The 17,684-nt window shown below is 40.1% G+C and overlaps 1 protein-coding gene across 1 annotated transcript in view; it reads left to right on the top strand.

Annotated features, from left to right (window-relative positions):
- LOC139306281 (collagen alpha-1(XXV) chain) overlaps window positions 1-17,684 on the top strand; it is a 136,574-nt gene that overhangs the window by 112,699 nt on the left and 6,191 nt on the right. The window contains exons 14-30 of the mRNA XM_070930226.1: window positions 762-806; window positions 6,036-6,068; window positions 6,591-6,626; window positions 8,556-8,600; window positions 10,073-10,135; window positions 11,365-11,433; window positions 12,228-12,272; window positions 12,878-12,922; window positions 13,223-13,300; window positions 13,786-13,809; window positions 14,974-15,018; window positions 15,121-15,165; window positions 15,409-15,489; window positions 15,615-15,677; window positions 15,840-15,890; window positions 16,164-16,190; window positions 16,774-16,854. Coding sequence (XP_070786327.1) covers window positions 762-806; window positions 6,036-6,068; window positions 6,591-6,626; window positions 8,556-8,600; window positions 10,073-10,135; window positions 11,365-11,433; window positions 12,228-12,272; window positions 12,878-12,922; window positions 13,223-13,300; window positions 13,786-13,809; window positions 14,974-15,018; window positions 15,121-15,165; window positions 15,409-15,489; window positions 15,615-15,677; window positions 15,840-15,890; window positions 16,164-16,190; window positions 16,774-16,854 — 876 coding nt within the window. The remainder of the gene's footprint in view (window positions 1-761; window positions 807-6,035; window positions 6,069-6,590; window positions 6,627-8,555; window positions 8,601-10,072; window positions 10,136-11,364; window positions 11,434-12,227; window positions 12,273-12,877; window positions 12,923-13,222; window positions 13,301-13,785; window positions 13,810-14,973; window positions 15,019-15,120; window positions 15,166-15,408; window positions 15,490-15,614; window positions 15,678-15,839; window positions 15,891-16,163; window positions 16,191-16,773; window positions 16,855-17,684) is intronic.

Below are 17,684 nucleotides of genomic sequence, written 5' to 3'. Positions count from 1 at the left end.
GGAAAAGTTAAAGGATCACCAACATTATTTGAGTCATCATGAGGTGGACATGAATGTCTGGACCACATTTCATGGCAATTTATCAAATAATTGTTGAGATATTTCAATCTTAACCGCAAATGTCAACCTCAAGGTGGTGCTAGAGGAAAGGTCATGGGATCATCAAAGTTATTAGGATTAATTGTCTGGGAACCATGAATGTCTGTACAAAGTTTCATGGCAATCCATTTAATATTTGTTGAGATATTTCAGTCTGGACCAGAGAGGTAGACCAACCGGCCAACCATCATCCATTGCCATCCATAGAGCCGCTCGCGTGGCTGAAAACAGCACTGACGGTCAATCTGTTTCATACAGCTAAGATGGAAAAGTTGTGAATTTAGAAGTGAAGTTCTTCAAAGTTGATGCCAGGAGTTTAGGACCTCCACAACGCCCCACAGAGTGTATTACGTCACCTGAAATCAGTCATATTTGAACCATGTGTGATGACTCAGTTCGTGACCCAAGTGAATTTAACATGTACAGTAATGGTACTTCATTTTCTACAATGTACTTGGCTTTTTCTCCAACCATCCATTACGCTATTTTATAGGGCAGTCAATCACAGAAAAAGATGAATAGTCCTACTGTGTGTTATATGTGTTTAAACAATCTGGCAATCATGTTCAAGATCTTTTTCTTTAGATTTTAGATTTTCAGCAATGACATATTCTTACGATCAAAAGACTGAATTGGATTGCCTCTGTGTGATTTCATCACAGGGCGATATGGGTGAAGACGGACTGAAAGGTGATCTGGGAGAGAAGGTATGTAGATTCCACTCTACCTTTCATTCTCTTACTTTATGTCTTGGAACTTGTGCTGAGAAACAGCAGCAGTCTGGCTGTGGCCGGAAAACATAAAAAAAAAAAGTTAATGTTAGCCATCTGAGAGGAGATCTGTGGAGAAGCAGCAGCAGAAGTAGCTGAGGTCAAGTGCCATCAGCTGTAGTCAAGGCTGCACAACAGCAATCATCCTGGCACTTGATGCGTCCTTTGTGCTTAATGTAGACTTAATTGCTATGCTATGCTATGCTGACGCTACATTTTTTGGTTGGATGGCTCCTGCATTAATTTGGGACCATTTATCATCAAGACAGCTTGTCAGGTTGGGATCCATTTCCAACAAATGGCAGAGTGGAGCTCTGCTGGACAGATTGCTCAGAGCTAAAGTAATAGATTCGTGTTTCTGTCCAAAAAGCTTTCGTTTTCAGGGAAAGGTTTTTATTTTGTGTTAGCACACTGACAGTCATGTCCAGAGGCAGATTATGCCTCCTATCCAGGACTTGTCAAGCTGCCTTTGCTGTTATTATTTTGTTAAAGCAGCATTTATGAAAATAGGTCATAGTCTTATTTGTGTTGGGTGACCTCATGACAAAATTTGGGCCTCTTTACCCTTCAAACTTGTGGCAAAACATTTTTCTGAATCAAGACAATTATGCATTGGAAAAAACGATTCTTTGAAAATGTCGATTCAGCTTCTCATCAGCCCGTGCAAAAGCTGCTCACACTTCTGGGAAAAGATAAAGATTCTTCCCAAAGTTGCCAAAAAATGTTAACACGGTTGCTAAGAACAGGCAGCAAACACAAAATATTGTGATTTTTTTTAATACTCTGGAGATGCTGCTTATACTGAGTTAGGTATCAAAACAAAATATAACGGATAGACCAGCATCGGAGTAGAAGCAGTGTGCTCAAAATGTCACTGCCAATTTATTGCTGTTCAGCGGAGAACAACTATGATAAGTTCTCACTTTATGGGTACCCTGGTTTTTAAAAGACTGCCGAACACAGCTGCCAAGAAAGACACCGTTTGGGGGAAACAGATGCAAGATATCATCTGTGGAAAATGAGTGAACAGAAAGGAAAGTGGAGGGCGATAAAACTTTGCAGCTCAAGCACTGCTTTGATCTGGTCCACCTTTAATGCAGGAAAAGCGGGGGGGAAATGGATTTTGCCTGCAGGAGTAAAAAAGAAAAAGTGGAATTGAGTACCATGGGAAGCCAGTCACCTGCCATTCATTCTTCAAAAGTATACTCATGTATTTCACAATAAAAAGAGACAGAAAGTAGTGTAAAGACCTGGAAATAGTGAGGATTTTTTCTTTAGGATTACCTCATCTTGTCAGGTGTACATTTTTTTCGACATAGTGCACATATGGTAGAAATAATTGTTTTTCAATCAAGATATTGAACTCAATATACATCCAGATGAGTTTAACATATGTCAGACACACGAAGAATTGAGCCTTTTTTTCAGTGCAAGTGAAAGAAAATGTCTTATGCATGCTCATAGTACATACACAGGATCAGCTAAAGGAGAAAACTCCATGTCATTCCACAAGCTGAGCCTCCTGTCATCGGAGTTGTGCGTATGCTCAATTGGTCTTCCCCGATATTATTGTTTCACTGGTGGAAGAGGAAACCAGAGAGTAGAGGGGACAGAGGAGGAGATCTTTACTCTTCCAATGCTGAAGATGCCAAAGTTAACAATACACAGCACGCACTGCGGGGAGAATGTGGTAACACGGGGTGAGGGGTGAGGCAGTGAAAGCTTCGGTATGGTGAGCAGAGAGACCTCAGGGAGTGCAGAGGGGGGAGAGAAGTGGCAGCGCAAGACCGGGCTTTGCATGATACAAAGGGAGATTGTTTTGACGGCGGGGGATCTGCAGAGTGTGAAAGAGACTAAATGACAGGGCATATACACTCTTTTGCATGCACGCTCACTCTTACACACAAGTTTCACACATGCGAAATCTCTTTTCCTCACATCCTGTTACTCCCTGGATCATGAAGGATGAAAGTATGAAGCTTTATGCCTTAGATGAGAGAACATCTACAGTATGACGGTGTATGTTCATTAATTGGATGTTCTGTGGATGTGTAGCCAGTGGTAGAGGAAGTACTCAGATCCTTTACTTTCAGTGTATAAGTACTCTTGCAAGTAAAACTCCAAACCTAAAAGTACTAATTTTGCATGATATTATTGTTGTTGTGCATTAAGTGCAAAATTGTTTAAAGGAGTAGTTTGACATTTTGAGAGATAAGCTTATTTAGAGTTAGATGAGAAGATTGATACTACTATCATGACTGTACGGTAAATATGTAGCTAGAGCGAGCTGCAAGTTAGCTTAGCTTAGCATAAAGACTAGAAACAGGGAATCCTCTAGGTTAGCTCTGTCCAAAAAGTAACAAAATATACCTCTAAATGTATTAACCCGTCATATCTCGTTTGTTTGATCTGACACTTAACACAAAACCTAAACCTAAGGTGTGATAGGGGCTCAACAACAAGGTATTTAATCTCTAATAATGGATCATGTCTTCTAAGATAATTATGTATCTTAGATTTACAATCTTGATCTGCAAAGTCACCGGTAATTTAAGCGATCAAATAAATGTAGTCGAGTATGAAGTAGCAAGAAACATGTATCTTGACATTGTACTTACATACAGTATTTGAGTAAATGTGCTTCATTACTTTCCACCAACCCTCATAATATACATTTATGTTGCAACACATTACCTGCTGTGTGGCTTTCCTAAGCCATCATCAACTGTGCAGAGAAATGTTTCCAGCAGCCCCTGCATGTCCATCTCTGGCCTCATTTAATCATTACCGCAGTTAAAAGCTTTAGTTCTAAACCATTTACTTCAGATGCATTCTGCCTAAGTATTTAACTAGCTATTAAATTAACTGTGACTCTTCTTGTTGAAACAGTGGGACCTCAGAGATAGGAAAATTCTTTTAAAGGTTTAAAAGAAAAAAAAAAAAAAACCCAAGTAAACTCTTGAATTGGTTTTGGGAACTTCCAGGCTGGGAGTGCTTGGCTCTGGCCGGTGTGGCACAGTGGTTGGTATAATTTTTGAAACCTAAGATCCGGTCCAAGCTCTTGTGAACTGGCCGTGTTTCAGCTGTTGGCAGGGCCTTTCTGCCCTGGGAGCCAATCATAATCTGTGTTGCTTCTCATATATTCTAGCTCAGTGACTGAGGTCGCTATTCAGCTGAGGCCGCTGGATTTGGTCATCTTTACTAATGACCATAATAGGAGTCATGTTTTGAGGCCTGTGGTGACATTTAATGGTTACATTTGTCACAACTCTGCATCAGCTTCATTGCTTTCTGATGAATCCTCTCCATCTCATTCGCTCTCAAGAGGCAAACAGCTGGAAAATGGCCTGATTTACCAAGTGTACATTATGAGATCTATTATCTTTAAATGCCAATATGCCGCGACAGTTCTGGGTGCCTATAATGAAGTGGAGCTGTGGTGACAGCTCTCCATCCTGCTCTGCTCTGTGGTTAAATCACAGACTGTAGCCTCACCATGGTAATTGGCCCAATTGGGACATTTCAGCACTCTGTGCCACACCTCACCTCCCAACTCCACCACTTTTTCCATCTCATAGTACTTCATTTGGAAAAGATTAAACTTGTGAAAACTCTCACTTCGTTCTTGGGCTTGGTGTCACTCGTGTCATGACAGAAAACGTCAATAGGGTTTATCAGTTTATCAGCAGCAGGGGAGTGAAGTGTTGATTGCTTGTGAAGCATCCTCTGATATTCGGGCCATGATAGCTTTGTAATTAAAAGTGTATCAACTGCTGTAAATTCTTCTTATGGTCTCATCCTGCTGAGATTAATAATGGGGAAAAAGTTAATTACGCTTACATGTACGCCATAGCTTGATTATGAGCTTAACAAGGTGAGCTCTTTTGTAGTTTCTTTTTTGTATAAGATGTAACAGTTAAGTACAGATGTGAGGAATTCTTACATATCCATCCCTGCCAAAAAACAACAGGTGTAAACCAGCTCTGACTTTGATGTTTGTTTTGTTGAAACAATTATTCAATCAAGACACATAAAAGTCAGAATAATGGGCCTCTGTATAAAGTTTCCTGTTTTATTATAATTTTTAGGTCAACCACAACATGACATCCATGTTGTTTCTTAAGTATTTGACCAAAAACATTTTCACTTCATCATGTAAAAGCATGTGAAAGCACTTCATTTGTCTTCTCTCATGAAATATGAGGAGCCTGTATCCAAGTTCATCCTGTTAGATCTGCTGTACCCTTAATAAAATATAGAAGAAAATGCCCATATAAAAACTGGAATGATGTGTATTAAGACAGGGATAGAGGCACCCTTCGGTATGCAACAAAGCCCAGCTGTAAACAGTAACACAGTTTATTGTCTGCAAAAAAAAAAGAAGCCGCAATTAAACATGCCTTGTGTGCTATGCATCGTAATGACTCCCATAAAAAGCTGAGGGCGAGAGGCATTCCTTCAGCAACTTCTGAGCGCAAGGCGTATGTGTACTGAAACCACAGCAGAGCTAAAGACCCAGCCTCCTTCTCCCCGCTCCCTTTTCCCACCAACCGCCCATAATTACGCTTATTGGCCCCTTGTTTTATGTATGTTTTTACTGTACACTGCAGTAGTAATGCAGTGCATAGGAAAGGGCCTGGGTTCTGGATGTCTGGATGACTTTGAAAAAAGTGATATAAGTAGCTCCTTCTAGTTCAATACCCCACCTGAAGATATGCAATGAAAAAAAAGGTTTAAAGGGTGTCCGTTAGTACAATATATCTATCAAGCCCCTTATTAGCTCCGATTTCTTCTATATAGTGTGAGATTTCATGCCATCACCAGTATGCAGCTGCACTCTGTCAGTGTAAAAACAATGACATGATTCCCAGCACTGTAGTTATAGTTATATAAAATAATGTCTCAAACTTTAGTGAGAAGGTACATTCAATCTGAAAACTGCTTAGAAGAGCAGACAATCTTCTTTTCACCCAGATAACTCACTAAATGCAGCAGTTGTGAAATTGTGTTCTGCATTGTTCACTTAAAACAGACTATTGTCATATTTTCCTAGCTGTACACAGTAAAGTTTGTTCCTGTGGTGACCTTCCAGAAAGTCCCATCACGTCTTGTAATACCCTTTAAATGTTGTCCCTTTCTAATTTCTGTTTTTTACCCTTTTCTTAGGGAGATGCAGGCTCCTCTGCAGCAGGCATCAAGGTGAGAGCTAAGCGATTTTTTTTCAATGTCTGTTACTTGATCCTCATTAGGAGAAAGTTGCACCAGCTGTTTGTTAGTTCACATTTACAAAGTGGAGATTTATGTGTCACTCAGTTAAAAAGGTCTGTACCACACAAACTAACTGGTTCTTACATAGAGATGAGTTGTTACTAAATATTTACACAAAGTAATTTCCAGGTGTAACTGTTAACTGCCAACCGAACCAACTCCACAGCTAGTGTTGGCTTGCTTTCATTTACAGTGAAGAGCGTAATATGGTCGACATATTTGGTACTGATATCAAATCTGTTTAATAGTGATGTAAACATCTGGGAAATTACATCTCCAAAATCCCAATATATATATCGTTATAACGTAAAGTTCAATCAATTGAAACTAGCTAGTAGTTGTGAGAGCTTGGGAGGGACTTAACACAAACTTCGTAATTGATAAACGAATAGATGGTGCAACCCAATCCAGAAATGAACCAATTGAAAAGGAAAGTCTTTGCATGTATTACAGGGTGAACCTGGAGAGCCTGGACGAAGTGGACATAAGGTAACAATTGCACTTTGCTACAGGTTGTTTGTTGATACACAATGGACAGAGAGTAGTACAAATAGAAATAGATGTAGCAGTGATGGTAGTATAGTTTTAATCATATGTTAATAATGGTTTCTGTATTGATAAGTGACTATGGACTATGCAGTAACAGAAAATTCTCAACATTCAGTAGCTCTCTGGACATATTTATTTTTTATTTTGCACACATCTTAACTAGTTTGAATGTAAAAGGTGAAGCTCTAGTCTGTTGTGCAAGATAGAATAGTTGAAGTTTGGATAAGAGCATTCCAAACTCAGCCGAATCTCACTGGTTCCAGTGTTATAAGGATGGTGGTACATGGGGGTCTCACTGAGCAGAACCCGACACTTTAACTTGAACTCCGGTACATCACAGCGCTCCGACTCATTTACATTTACTTTGGCTCGATACTTGTTTTGAGCCTGTGTAAGGTCCCAGGTATCATACTAACACTAAATCTTTTGGATGCCTTTGCTCCATTCTATTGTGACCTGGACTTGTCGGATGTCACCCCAGTACTTTGGCGTCAGTCCAGTTTTTGTTGTTTAAGCAATGTTTGTTAGTTTGACCTCTCTCTCCCTGCCAGTTTTTATTCTAGTGTTTGGCACACTTTCCAAGCCGACAAAGGAAATCAGAAGAATATTGTTAAAGCAGCAGTTGCTGATAAGAACGTAATGAAACAAGCATGCAGCAGAAGAGGAGCTGTTTCCCTGCAAAATAAAAGCCATTACTTGTCCCTTTACCAGACTGCTGCCGAGATTGCACCAGCGTCCCATGTAATTACACTTTTTAATCCCAAGTGCTGCACCACATTGATTTCCCCTCTCTTTTCTCTTTGTGGACAAACTGGTTCCAGACAGACAGAAAGGGCTTTTAGCAAACGTCTTTCTTTTCCGCTGTGCTGCAAAGAAAATACTCGTGGCCTAACTAATTTTGTGATTGCTTTTATCTTATCTCTCATTTCCCAGCCATTCTGCTTGTGCTGACACACTTACAAATTGTATTTTTCATCGAAATGGCATTCACGAGATTGAGTTGTTGTTCCCCATTACCAGTGGATGGCAATGAAGTGTTGGTGAAGTAGTAGTCCACAAAAAAGACTTTTATTCATTAGTTTTACAATGCTTTCATTAGCCACAATGGAAATTTACAGCCCTCTCTCTGATCCCCTGAGTGCCATTACAGTTGATCATTCTCGTGCGGCAGTAATCATTTCTTTTCATATGCCATAAATACAATGGTCTTAATAGAGCGTTAAATTATCCAGAGTCAGAAACTTTGTTTTGAAAGTCTCACAGAGGCGTCACAAGGGACTTGACCTCTGATTTTTCCACAGTTGAATCAAATGAGTGTGCGTTACTCAAACTTGCATGTAATGGGAGTCTGGAGTTCTCAACTCGACAATGACCCGACCTTGGTAACGGAGAAATAGGCCAACTCTTGACTTCCAGCATTGCCAAACTCTAACGACCTTGAAGCCACGGCAGCTCTCTCAAACAGCTTTTGCAACTTTAATCCAAAGTATCTGACAGTTTTTCCTTCCAGAAACCAGAACTTTTCACACCTGCCCAAACCAATAAAATCATAAAAATAAAACTCCATTGCACTCTGTGAAGGGTTGAGTGTTATAACAAGCACTAATCACGCTGTCAAGCCACGGCTGCATGAGTTGGTTTGAAAGTGCATGTGCAGTACCGTCTGCTAGTGCTTACAGCAAGCAAATGACAGTCAACAAACACTTATGGACAGCAGGCCACTTTTCAGAATGACAGCAGCTTGATAGCCAGAGAAAACACAAATAGAAAATAAAGTGTAGAGCTAATAGAACCCCAAAGAGCCTGCAAATGAGGCTAGACTCAGCTTAGCTTGGCTTGGCTGTAACATGTCACACTCTTCCTGTGTAGGGAGAGCCAGGACTTCCAGGGCTGCCTGGACTCCCAGGGATAAAGGTAAATGCTTTGCTGTTTTTATCCCCAGTCATTCCCCCGATGTTGTCCCTGTCCATCCCCTTCAGCCCGCCTGTAGCCAAGTTCAGAGCAAAACTCAGCTGACCTATCGTCACGCCTCGTGTATGACACATTAAGGTCTCCTAATCTTGCTTTTCCTGCTGTGTGGGATTTGTACCTAGTTCCATCTGCTGTGAGCGGCAGAGGCACAGTAACACCTGTACGTTCAGTGCAATGAAAAGTCAGGAGCTCAGGCAAACTGACGAGGCCGAATAGTTGATGCTTTTGATCTAAACATGCCAGAAGTCAGCAAGAAAACTGTCTGATTAAGGTTTTTGCATAGTCTAGAGGTCTATGAATTAATGATTGGAACACTGCATCCCTGGCAACAACTTCAGTCTACTTCATGGAAGTGGCATCAAGAGACTCAGGGCAAAATGTGTCAAAGCTACTGCTTGTTAAGGAGAGGAAGTTTGATTTTTATTGGATTATTTAGAATCGTTAAAACTAGGCTTTTATTGTTTTAGTTAAAGTGCTTGCTTTTTTTATTTTATTACAAAAAACAAACAGCAGATGGTGAACGTAATGCACAAAAGGCACATAATAGTTCACTGCCATCTTACCCTTAAAGGATAGCAACCCTCCTCTATGTATCTCAGGATCATCAGCTTGAAATATAGCGTGAATGCAAGGAATGCTCACACGGGCATGATGAGATGATGCTTGTTGCTGTGATGGTTTTGTTTTTCTCTTTTTGTGTGCTTGTAATGTGCTGGCCTTGTAAAAAGCCCTTTCGTTTTGCATTTTATATACTCCTGCTTTTACTTAAGAGGCCTGAATGCTTGATGGATTCTCACAATATTTTGCTAACGTAGCACTCGCGGGTTCTGAGCTCGGCTTGCACTTTGTCCTGCTCCGCATTCTTGGCTGTTTATCCAATCAAAGTTTAAAAGTTTGAGAAGCAAGTGTCCATTACCTCTCCAACGGCTCCCAGAGTGCCTAAACTACTCTTGGTAGGCTGCAGATGGTAAAGCAATATATTCCAATTAAGTTATTTCACAATCAAATGCAATGTAAATCAAATCAAGCATCACACCTCGTACTGGAAGCTCACTCCTCATGAGTGAAAGTGCAAATGCAGAAATGTTAAAGCTTCTTCATAAGTGGCAGAGAACCTGGTTTTTGCACACACTTAAACACCTCTGTGTGCCCTGATGAGTTTCTAACAAGGTCAGTCATAACGTTATGTCTGTCATACCAGGGGATAAATTAACAAGCCACTGATTTGTGTCCGTGTGTGATTTATGCATGTGTCCCTGAGTGTGTGTTTGTGTGTGCATGCCTGTCGTTTTGAATATGTTTGGCCATGCATCTTGTCTATGTGTTTAGCGCTCATTAGCAGCGGGTGGAGGTGGCACTAAACCAAAAATGCCCTGTGGAAAAACGATAATGATATTTGCTGATTCTTTTTTCAGGGTGAGCCTGGATTCCTCGGTCCCCAGGGAGAGCCAGGGCTTCCAGGCCTCCCAGGAACTAAGGTGGGTGACTTTAGCTTCCTACAGTAATCTTTTGTCACTATATTGGAGGTATTTTCTGCTCAGAGTGACACACAGTGCATAATTCCTATCAATGACAATGTGTTTATCACATCCAGTCAGTGTGATCATCAGTGAAATCAGTAATTCCTCTGGGTTTATGGTCTCATTATCCATTATTATCACTTTGCCGTGGTGATTAAGCCTCTGTTTCTTCAAAATGTCACTTGGAAGTGGTCAGAATGAGCTAACTCTCATCGCTCCCTTTGAGTCGTGACATTATCACACTCGTGGAGCCAGCAGCAATAATTAATGTTTGCATTGTCCTTTTTTATCAGGCTGTTTGTAGTGCATTCATGATCAAGATTCCTCTTGTATTGTCCTCTGGCATGTCTCTATTGCTTAATCAAATGTCAGGGTGTAGCTGAAAAGGAGGAGCATTGCAGCAAATATTTCATCTGATGGTTTGTCCCTGTGTTCAGGTTGGCTTACAGGTTTGAGACAACTTGGGTTTTCCCTAACAGATCAGAGGGTACTGCTGAAATCATTTAAAAAACACAAGAGTCCGCAGGTTTGTTTTCAAGTCTGTGCAATTAAGTTATCATTAGCAAGTAATTATTTTAAGAGAAAACAAAAGCCTAATTGACTAAACACTGCTGAATATTGTTTGTGTCCCACTTGGTTTTAAGTATCAGCATTAAGTAATAGAGTGTATTGGCTCTGAGTTATACCACACCCCCCTCTATTGGCTGTCTAAAGTCACTTCACTTTGAGGGAAAATGCCCACAACTATACAACACAGGATTTGCATTTTTCGCTAGATATTTAACTTAAGTACAAAGACAGCTGGACGCAGATGTATGTTTTTGTGGTTTTCTTAAAAAAAATAACATTTCACCTTGTCAAGGGTCACGATCTACCAGGAAGCAGATTGCCCTGACTCAGCATAAATATCTACAATTCACAATGTAAATCTGTCAAGTAAGCAAACGCATGAGAAGTGCGGGGAGCTCTTACAGTAGATTCCGCGGTCATGTCAATACTGCATAACATCACAGGGACTGAAGCTCATGCCTGATGTTCAGGAGGTGCATCACAGCTTCTTCTGCTGACAAGGAAAAGAAACTGAGCCTTGATCAGCAGTTCTCTGGGATACTCATTAAATACACGTTGCAGGAGAACAGTGGTAACTTACCTCTGTTGTTGAGCAGTTTGTTCTTTTGTCTGTATAGGGTGAGAGAGGCGACCACGGGCCTCCAGGAAAGGGTGAAAGAGGCGAAATTGGACCCGTTGGACCAAAGGTCAGTTATTCAAGTGCACATGTGCATGTGCGCGCACACAAATGGTACAAATGATGTGAAAAAAAGCGGATAATTCAGCAGTATGTCTTTAAAAGCTTCCCATTTGTTCACAACTGTCTTTTCACCCATGTGATTTATATCTTTTTGCTGCCATCTAGAGCCTCGCTGATTTAAGCACACACTATAAAGTTCCCAGAGTTTTAAATAAGAAAAAGTAGATAGCATTCCCAAAGCAAGGGGTTCATTCAATTCATCAAATATTCAGTTATGTTAACAAAGCGATCTGGCTAAACCATTACAGCCTTGTAATAAGTCCAAGGCTTTCCCTGGAGTCTGTGTAAAGTAAACCAAATATGAATGAGTTTACCATTGTTTATGTCTGGCACTGACCCAGCAGGTAGCTTAAGCTCCAGTCTAAACTTAGACGACCCACAGATCTGTTTCACATCCTATTAGAAACTCCCTGCAGTGAAACCCCTGCTTTATCAATGCTAGAGTTCAAATAAACACTTTCTCCATGGCTTGGCAGTTATGGCATATTAAAAGCTGGTTATTTTAGTGAAGCTGACTGTGTTTCTCTCTGGGGAGGAGGACAAGAGCTTGATGATATTTCCTTTGTGAAATATGCATTTTAAATGCATTTAATTTTTTATGATGAATTTGGATTGAACCCATAAAGAGAGTTTCTTCTATGTTTTTTCAATGCGTTGTGTTTATATCTCAAGCTTATCTTTTTTATAGTGTCCCTCAAGCCACGACTCTTTTCTTCATCTCTGTTTTCTTACTCGTGGCAGGGTTCACAAGGAGAGGCTGGCACACCTGGTCCTAAAGGGTCAAAGGTGAGCATAGTGGATATGTTTTCTTTAAATCTGGTGAACACAGCGTCTTAATTAGCTGATCCTCGAATTTGTAGGTGATCCAGATCTTGGATTTCCTCCATTCGATGTTCACTGTTTTTTTGAGACACTACTGTTGTGTTGAATTCATGCACTTGTGGAAATGTCTTACATCATGCCATTTTGTCAGAAAATAAAACCCTGCAGACAAACAGTAAGCAGATGCACACCTTTATAGCTGCAGACTGCAAGTGAAACTCAATGCTGGTGGAGGTTTAGGTTATTCAGAGTAGCAGTCGTATTAATATGGCTCTAATTATTATTGGTGTTACACATTGTTCCTGTGCCAGATCTCTCTAATGCAAAACTTCCATTTCAACTGCATAGTTGTGTCCTTCAAAACTATACTTGAAAGTCACAAATTAGTATTATGTGTCATATTATGCTGTGATACAAAATACCAGACTGTGTTGCACCATAATAATGAGGTATCCATATTTTTACAGTGTAGAATTATTTGAGATCATTATAGCTTTCCACTGAGGAGAGTTTAGCAATACAAAATAATGGCATTTCTGTCATAATATTTGTTTGTCTTCTCACATTAGGGGGAGTTTGGAGATAAAGGAGACCTGGGATCTATTGGCCCAAGGGTAAGCAAGTATATTAAAGAAGATAAATGCCTCTGTTCCCCCCTTTCTTGAATGATGTCATGATGTTGAATGCTGATTAATTAAATGAGAACTTCCCATGATGTGCTACACTTCTGGCAGGTACTATTAGTGTAACAATACATTGGTCACCACCAGGGGGCAGCAGTCAAACCATAGCAGTTTTTGAAAAAGAGGCACACTCATATTGGCCTAATATTTCTCTGATGTTATGTATAAATCAGGTGTGCAGTGTGACAGAACAAGTGTTTACATGTGTTTCTGAATGTCAATAATGTGCAGGGCCCCCCCGGGCAGAAAGGAGACCAAGGAGCCACTGAAATCATCGACTACAATGGAAACATTCAGGAGGCTTTACAGGTCAGACAGGTCTTGACTCAACACAGCTCATTTCCAACATTGTTGTTGCTTCAAAAAGACCTACATCTGCAACAGTAGATGGCACAGTGAAACTTAATTAACTTGTTTTGTTCGATTTGTTTTATATGTCACTTTGCAACTCTGTTTCTGCTGAGTTACATTCATACTTGCAAAGCAGGACGTGTTGTATTAATTTATTGGCATGGTGGAGCTTTAAACTCTACTAGACCTGCCTTATGGCACATATGGTTCATGTGAAAATGTAAAATGTATTTCTTTAATTAAAGCGCAACTCCCTCAAACTAACACTATTCAGGTTATGTCTCTTCAGATAATAAAAGGCTAACATCTGTTCTTTAATAGATAACTCATTTTGAGGGTGCATCTGAGCAGAAATGTGCTGACACAAAGGTTTCTTTCCTGTATGACCTCTGCAATCTTATCTCTGACCTCCTCCCCATTTCCACTCCTTTGGCCAACTGCAGAAGATTACCACTATTACAGTAACGGTAATTAGGCTCTGTGTATTCTGTGTATTCTGTCATCTCCACAAGTGATTCATCTTTGTCCTCGCATGGGCCCAACCAAACCCATCCCTGTTTTGCCCTGGCTTGTTGTATTACACGCTGCTGTTTGTCTCCCTAAAACATCCTTTAAAACAACATCATGAGAAAATATTTGAAAAGGGGATTTCCAAAACTCACTCAGTCCACTTTTGGTCAAAATCATATCATGTACATAGCATTCATGATTATAGTTCCATAACTCCAAGGCCCTGGTTTGTGTTACTTTAATTGACAGTTTGTTTTAGAATAGTCTTGAAAAGGGTCTCGGTTCAAAATCTAGTTTTAAGACCATCATTGTGTCCGTTGTTTACTTATGTATTGCATATTCCCAAATTATTGTGTTCAATTAATGTGTAATCAAGTTTCCACACATAAAATCTGGAGCCAAGTAGTATTCCCGGATAGAGCAACTGTAGACATTGCAGAGAAAGTGGGAGGTCAATGCCACCGATCACTGATTTCATCAGCCAAGTATTACATTAAATTTGCAAAAGGTTTATGAATTTGAAATAAAAAATTGTTCAAAGTCGACTAAGTTTTGGAAAACCTAGTGTGGAAAACAAATGAAGGCTCATTTGTGCCTTACCCTGTGAAAGTGACCCATTTTTATTCCAGTGTGATGAAAGCAACATTATGTATATTGTTGGTTAGCATGGTAGAAAATTAGCATGTTAAGCATCACACATACTCAAATTGATTTTTTTCATTGTTTCTTTTCTTTATCCTTCGTTCTGAAGCAACTTCTTCATTCATAGCAACAACTCACTGAATCTTAGGTGTGAATGTCTTCCATCTTACCAAAAATGACTGCTTCAAATTCAAATTGAATGAAATGAATGATTTAATTCTAAAAAGCAACATCAAAATATCTACCTCTCATCTGTTAATGATGGTAATTATGAATCCATTATGTTCTGGCTAACATGTTTTTGACTTTGGCATGTGTCTTTCAGTTGAGCGTCGTAGTTCGTAACTGATTGCTAACATTTTTGCAAGTCATTCAGCTCCATTATTGATATTGAATTGATAAACCCCAATAAAAAACATATTTCCTCAGTTGAGTAGAAATCTGATAAAATTTCCTTCTGTGTCTCTGTTTGTGTTCAGGGTCCTCCTGGACCTCCTGGGCCAACGGGCCAGCAGGGTATAAAGGTAAACTGTTTGATGTGTCCCTTACATACAAATCTCATGTTGACTGGCGCGTCTTTCTTCAACCAACAACATCACAATATATAACTTTTTCTCCTCTTTCAGGGGGATCGTGGTATGCCTGGTCTCCCTGGACTTGATGGTGAAAGGGTGAGTTCATTATATATAATCACGTATAGATAAGTTCACGGAGAAGAATTTTAAGAATTACTTAAATCACTTTATATGGATGAGGCCTACTGACGATAAGCAGACCTAATGGAGACCTTTTATACGCCTTAGTGTTTATTACTATATACAAAATTGCATTCCATAGATATCCTCAGTGAATTGTTAAAATACAGTAGTTCCTTTTTAATTCTCTGTATGTACATTTTTGCCCTCCCCTCTCAGGGCTACAAAGGGTCCAAAGGAGACATGGGAATGCCCGGAGCTTCAGGAGAGAAAGGGGCCACTGGTTTACCTGGCCTACCTGTAAGAATCTACATTTATAGTCTCACTGTTTTCTCTGAAAAAGTCTTTGTTTACAGTCGTGAGAACTCTTCAACCATCTCCTCAACCCTCAACTACACATGTCTCATGAAGCTTTTGTTCCTTAGGGTGTCAATGGGGTAAAGGGGGACAAGGGAGATTCAGGTCTGCCTGGTCCTCAAGGTCCTTCAGTAAGTCACGTTAAAGACATTTATTATTATGAGTATGCCATGAACATGCTGCTAACTTTCATACAGTTATGTGTTGTAGGTTTAATGAGAAATTCAGTGAAATTGTAATCACCTCTCAGAGTCATGTTTTAGTAATAAAATATCTATATTTAATATTTGCAGATCAGCGGTGCCCCAGGGCCACCAGGGCCCCATGGACCCCCAGGACCCATGGTGAGTGTTTCTAAGAAGTCTCAAGTCCAAGCTATGGTTAAACAAGTTATAAATGCTCCCTTTACTTCAGTATTCTCAAACACCACAGCTTCCATTTAAAAAAGCTTTAATGGCTAAAATACAAAACTCAGAATATGTCTTGTTTTTATTCAGAGTCACAGTAAAAGACAAATTATCCGACCAACAATAATTGTGTAAAATAAAGAAATAAAGATTGTTGATTATGAGACCAGCCACAAACTAATATTTACTAATATGTTGCCATGTTTTCAGGGCCCCCATGGTTTCCCTGGACCAAAGGTAAATCTCAACCAGAAAGTAAAAGTGCAGCCACTTCACATATATCATAACAATTCACATTCATTATGACTGTAAGTAAACAAGACAGGCACTTTTTATTAGTCCTTGTAACCATTACTCACTGGTGAGAATCAAGTATAACTGTAATAGTTTGTAACTTTGTAAATCTTGCATTTGAAACCTTCCTGTTAAATATTTATACATTTGTGGGGACACTTGTGCGCCCTCAGACACAGTTCAGCAGTGTCCATTCAAAAGTGAGGCATTTATTAGTTGTAGAAAAGAACAAGTGAGTGTGAATCTTCATAAACATGCCAATTATTAGGTTGTACGTTCTGTCACTGATGCATCTTCACTATTTCTTGTAGAAACTGGTAGCATTACTGTAGCTTTTCATTATTCTGTAGATTTCCATTTAAACAGCATATGAGTACCATTTTTGTTTAACAGCCTACATGAGACAGGAATAATGAGGGAGGATCCAGATGCAGACGTAGTGGTTATTAGTTTACTATGATTTTCCGACATAAAGCACCTGTAAATGTAAGCTGAGGTTGTTTCCTTTTTTTTCGCTTTTCTTTAGGGGGAACCTGGTCTGCATGGTGTGAAGGGTATGCGAGGGGAAGGAGGACACAAAGGGGACCGTGGACCCCTGGGTCTCCCTGTGAGTACAGCTGTGCACCATGGGATACCTCCAACCGCAAAGCCCTGTCCTTTATTTCCTCAGACATCCATAGAAATCTGTCATTTCTATTTTAGCCCTGTCCGATTTCTTGTTGTGCATTAGAGCACACATTTGAGTGTGTGTTTGCGTGTGTGTCTGTGTGCGTGTGTGTGTGTCTTTATGGCTTTTTCCATTTTCTGTCCTCATTTTTCATTGGCCTGGGCTGACTATTTTGCGACCTCCCTGTAACACACAGTGTAATTTAGTTGTTGTAAACCCTGCCATCAACCTGTCCTAATAACAGTGTTCATCTGGTACTAATCCCGCCTTGTTCATGTCACTCATACCTCCATAACCACACAGGGAGCCTCCGGCTTGGACGGCAAGCCTGGAATTAGGGTGAGTGTCATGCGACCAAGAGGCTTCACCACCCAACTTCTGCCTACTTTTCTCCCTCTTACCCTCCATGCAATCCCCCGTTTCTTCAAATTCTACACCACCATCACCCCATTCGTACTGCATTTCATTGTAATTGAAAAGAAAATTATATAAGCTTCTGTTGGATGTTTACATCTTAGCTAGGTCTCATGAGTTGAATGAAGCCACACGAGTTTAATTCTCAGGACAGCGACCATACAAGGCTCTTGTTTTGTCCCGTGTTGCATTAACTCAGCATTAACACACACTCATACATTAACTGTGTCAGCAGTGTTGTAAATGTCCTCTGTGGCCAATGCACGTGTACTAGCAGCAGCTCTGTGTGCTGGTTGTAGGCCAAACCAGATGGGAATATTGTACAAATGTACAAATGTGGATGCTAAACATGATTT

Source organism: Enoplosus armatus, chromosome 23 (assembly GCF_043641665.1).
Source record: "Enoplosus armatus isolate fEnoArm2 chromosome 23, fEnoArm2.hap1, whole genome shotgun sequence".
Classification (NCBI taxonomy): Eukaryota; Metazoa; Chordata; class Actinopteri; order Centrarchiformes; family Enoplosidae; genus Enoplosus; species Enoplosus armatus.
This window is presented reverse-complemented; position numbering and strand designations above follow the sequence as displayed.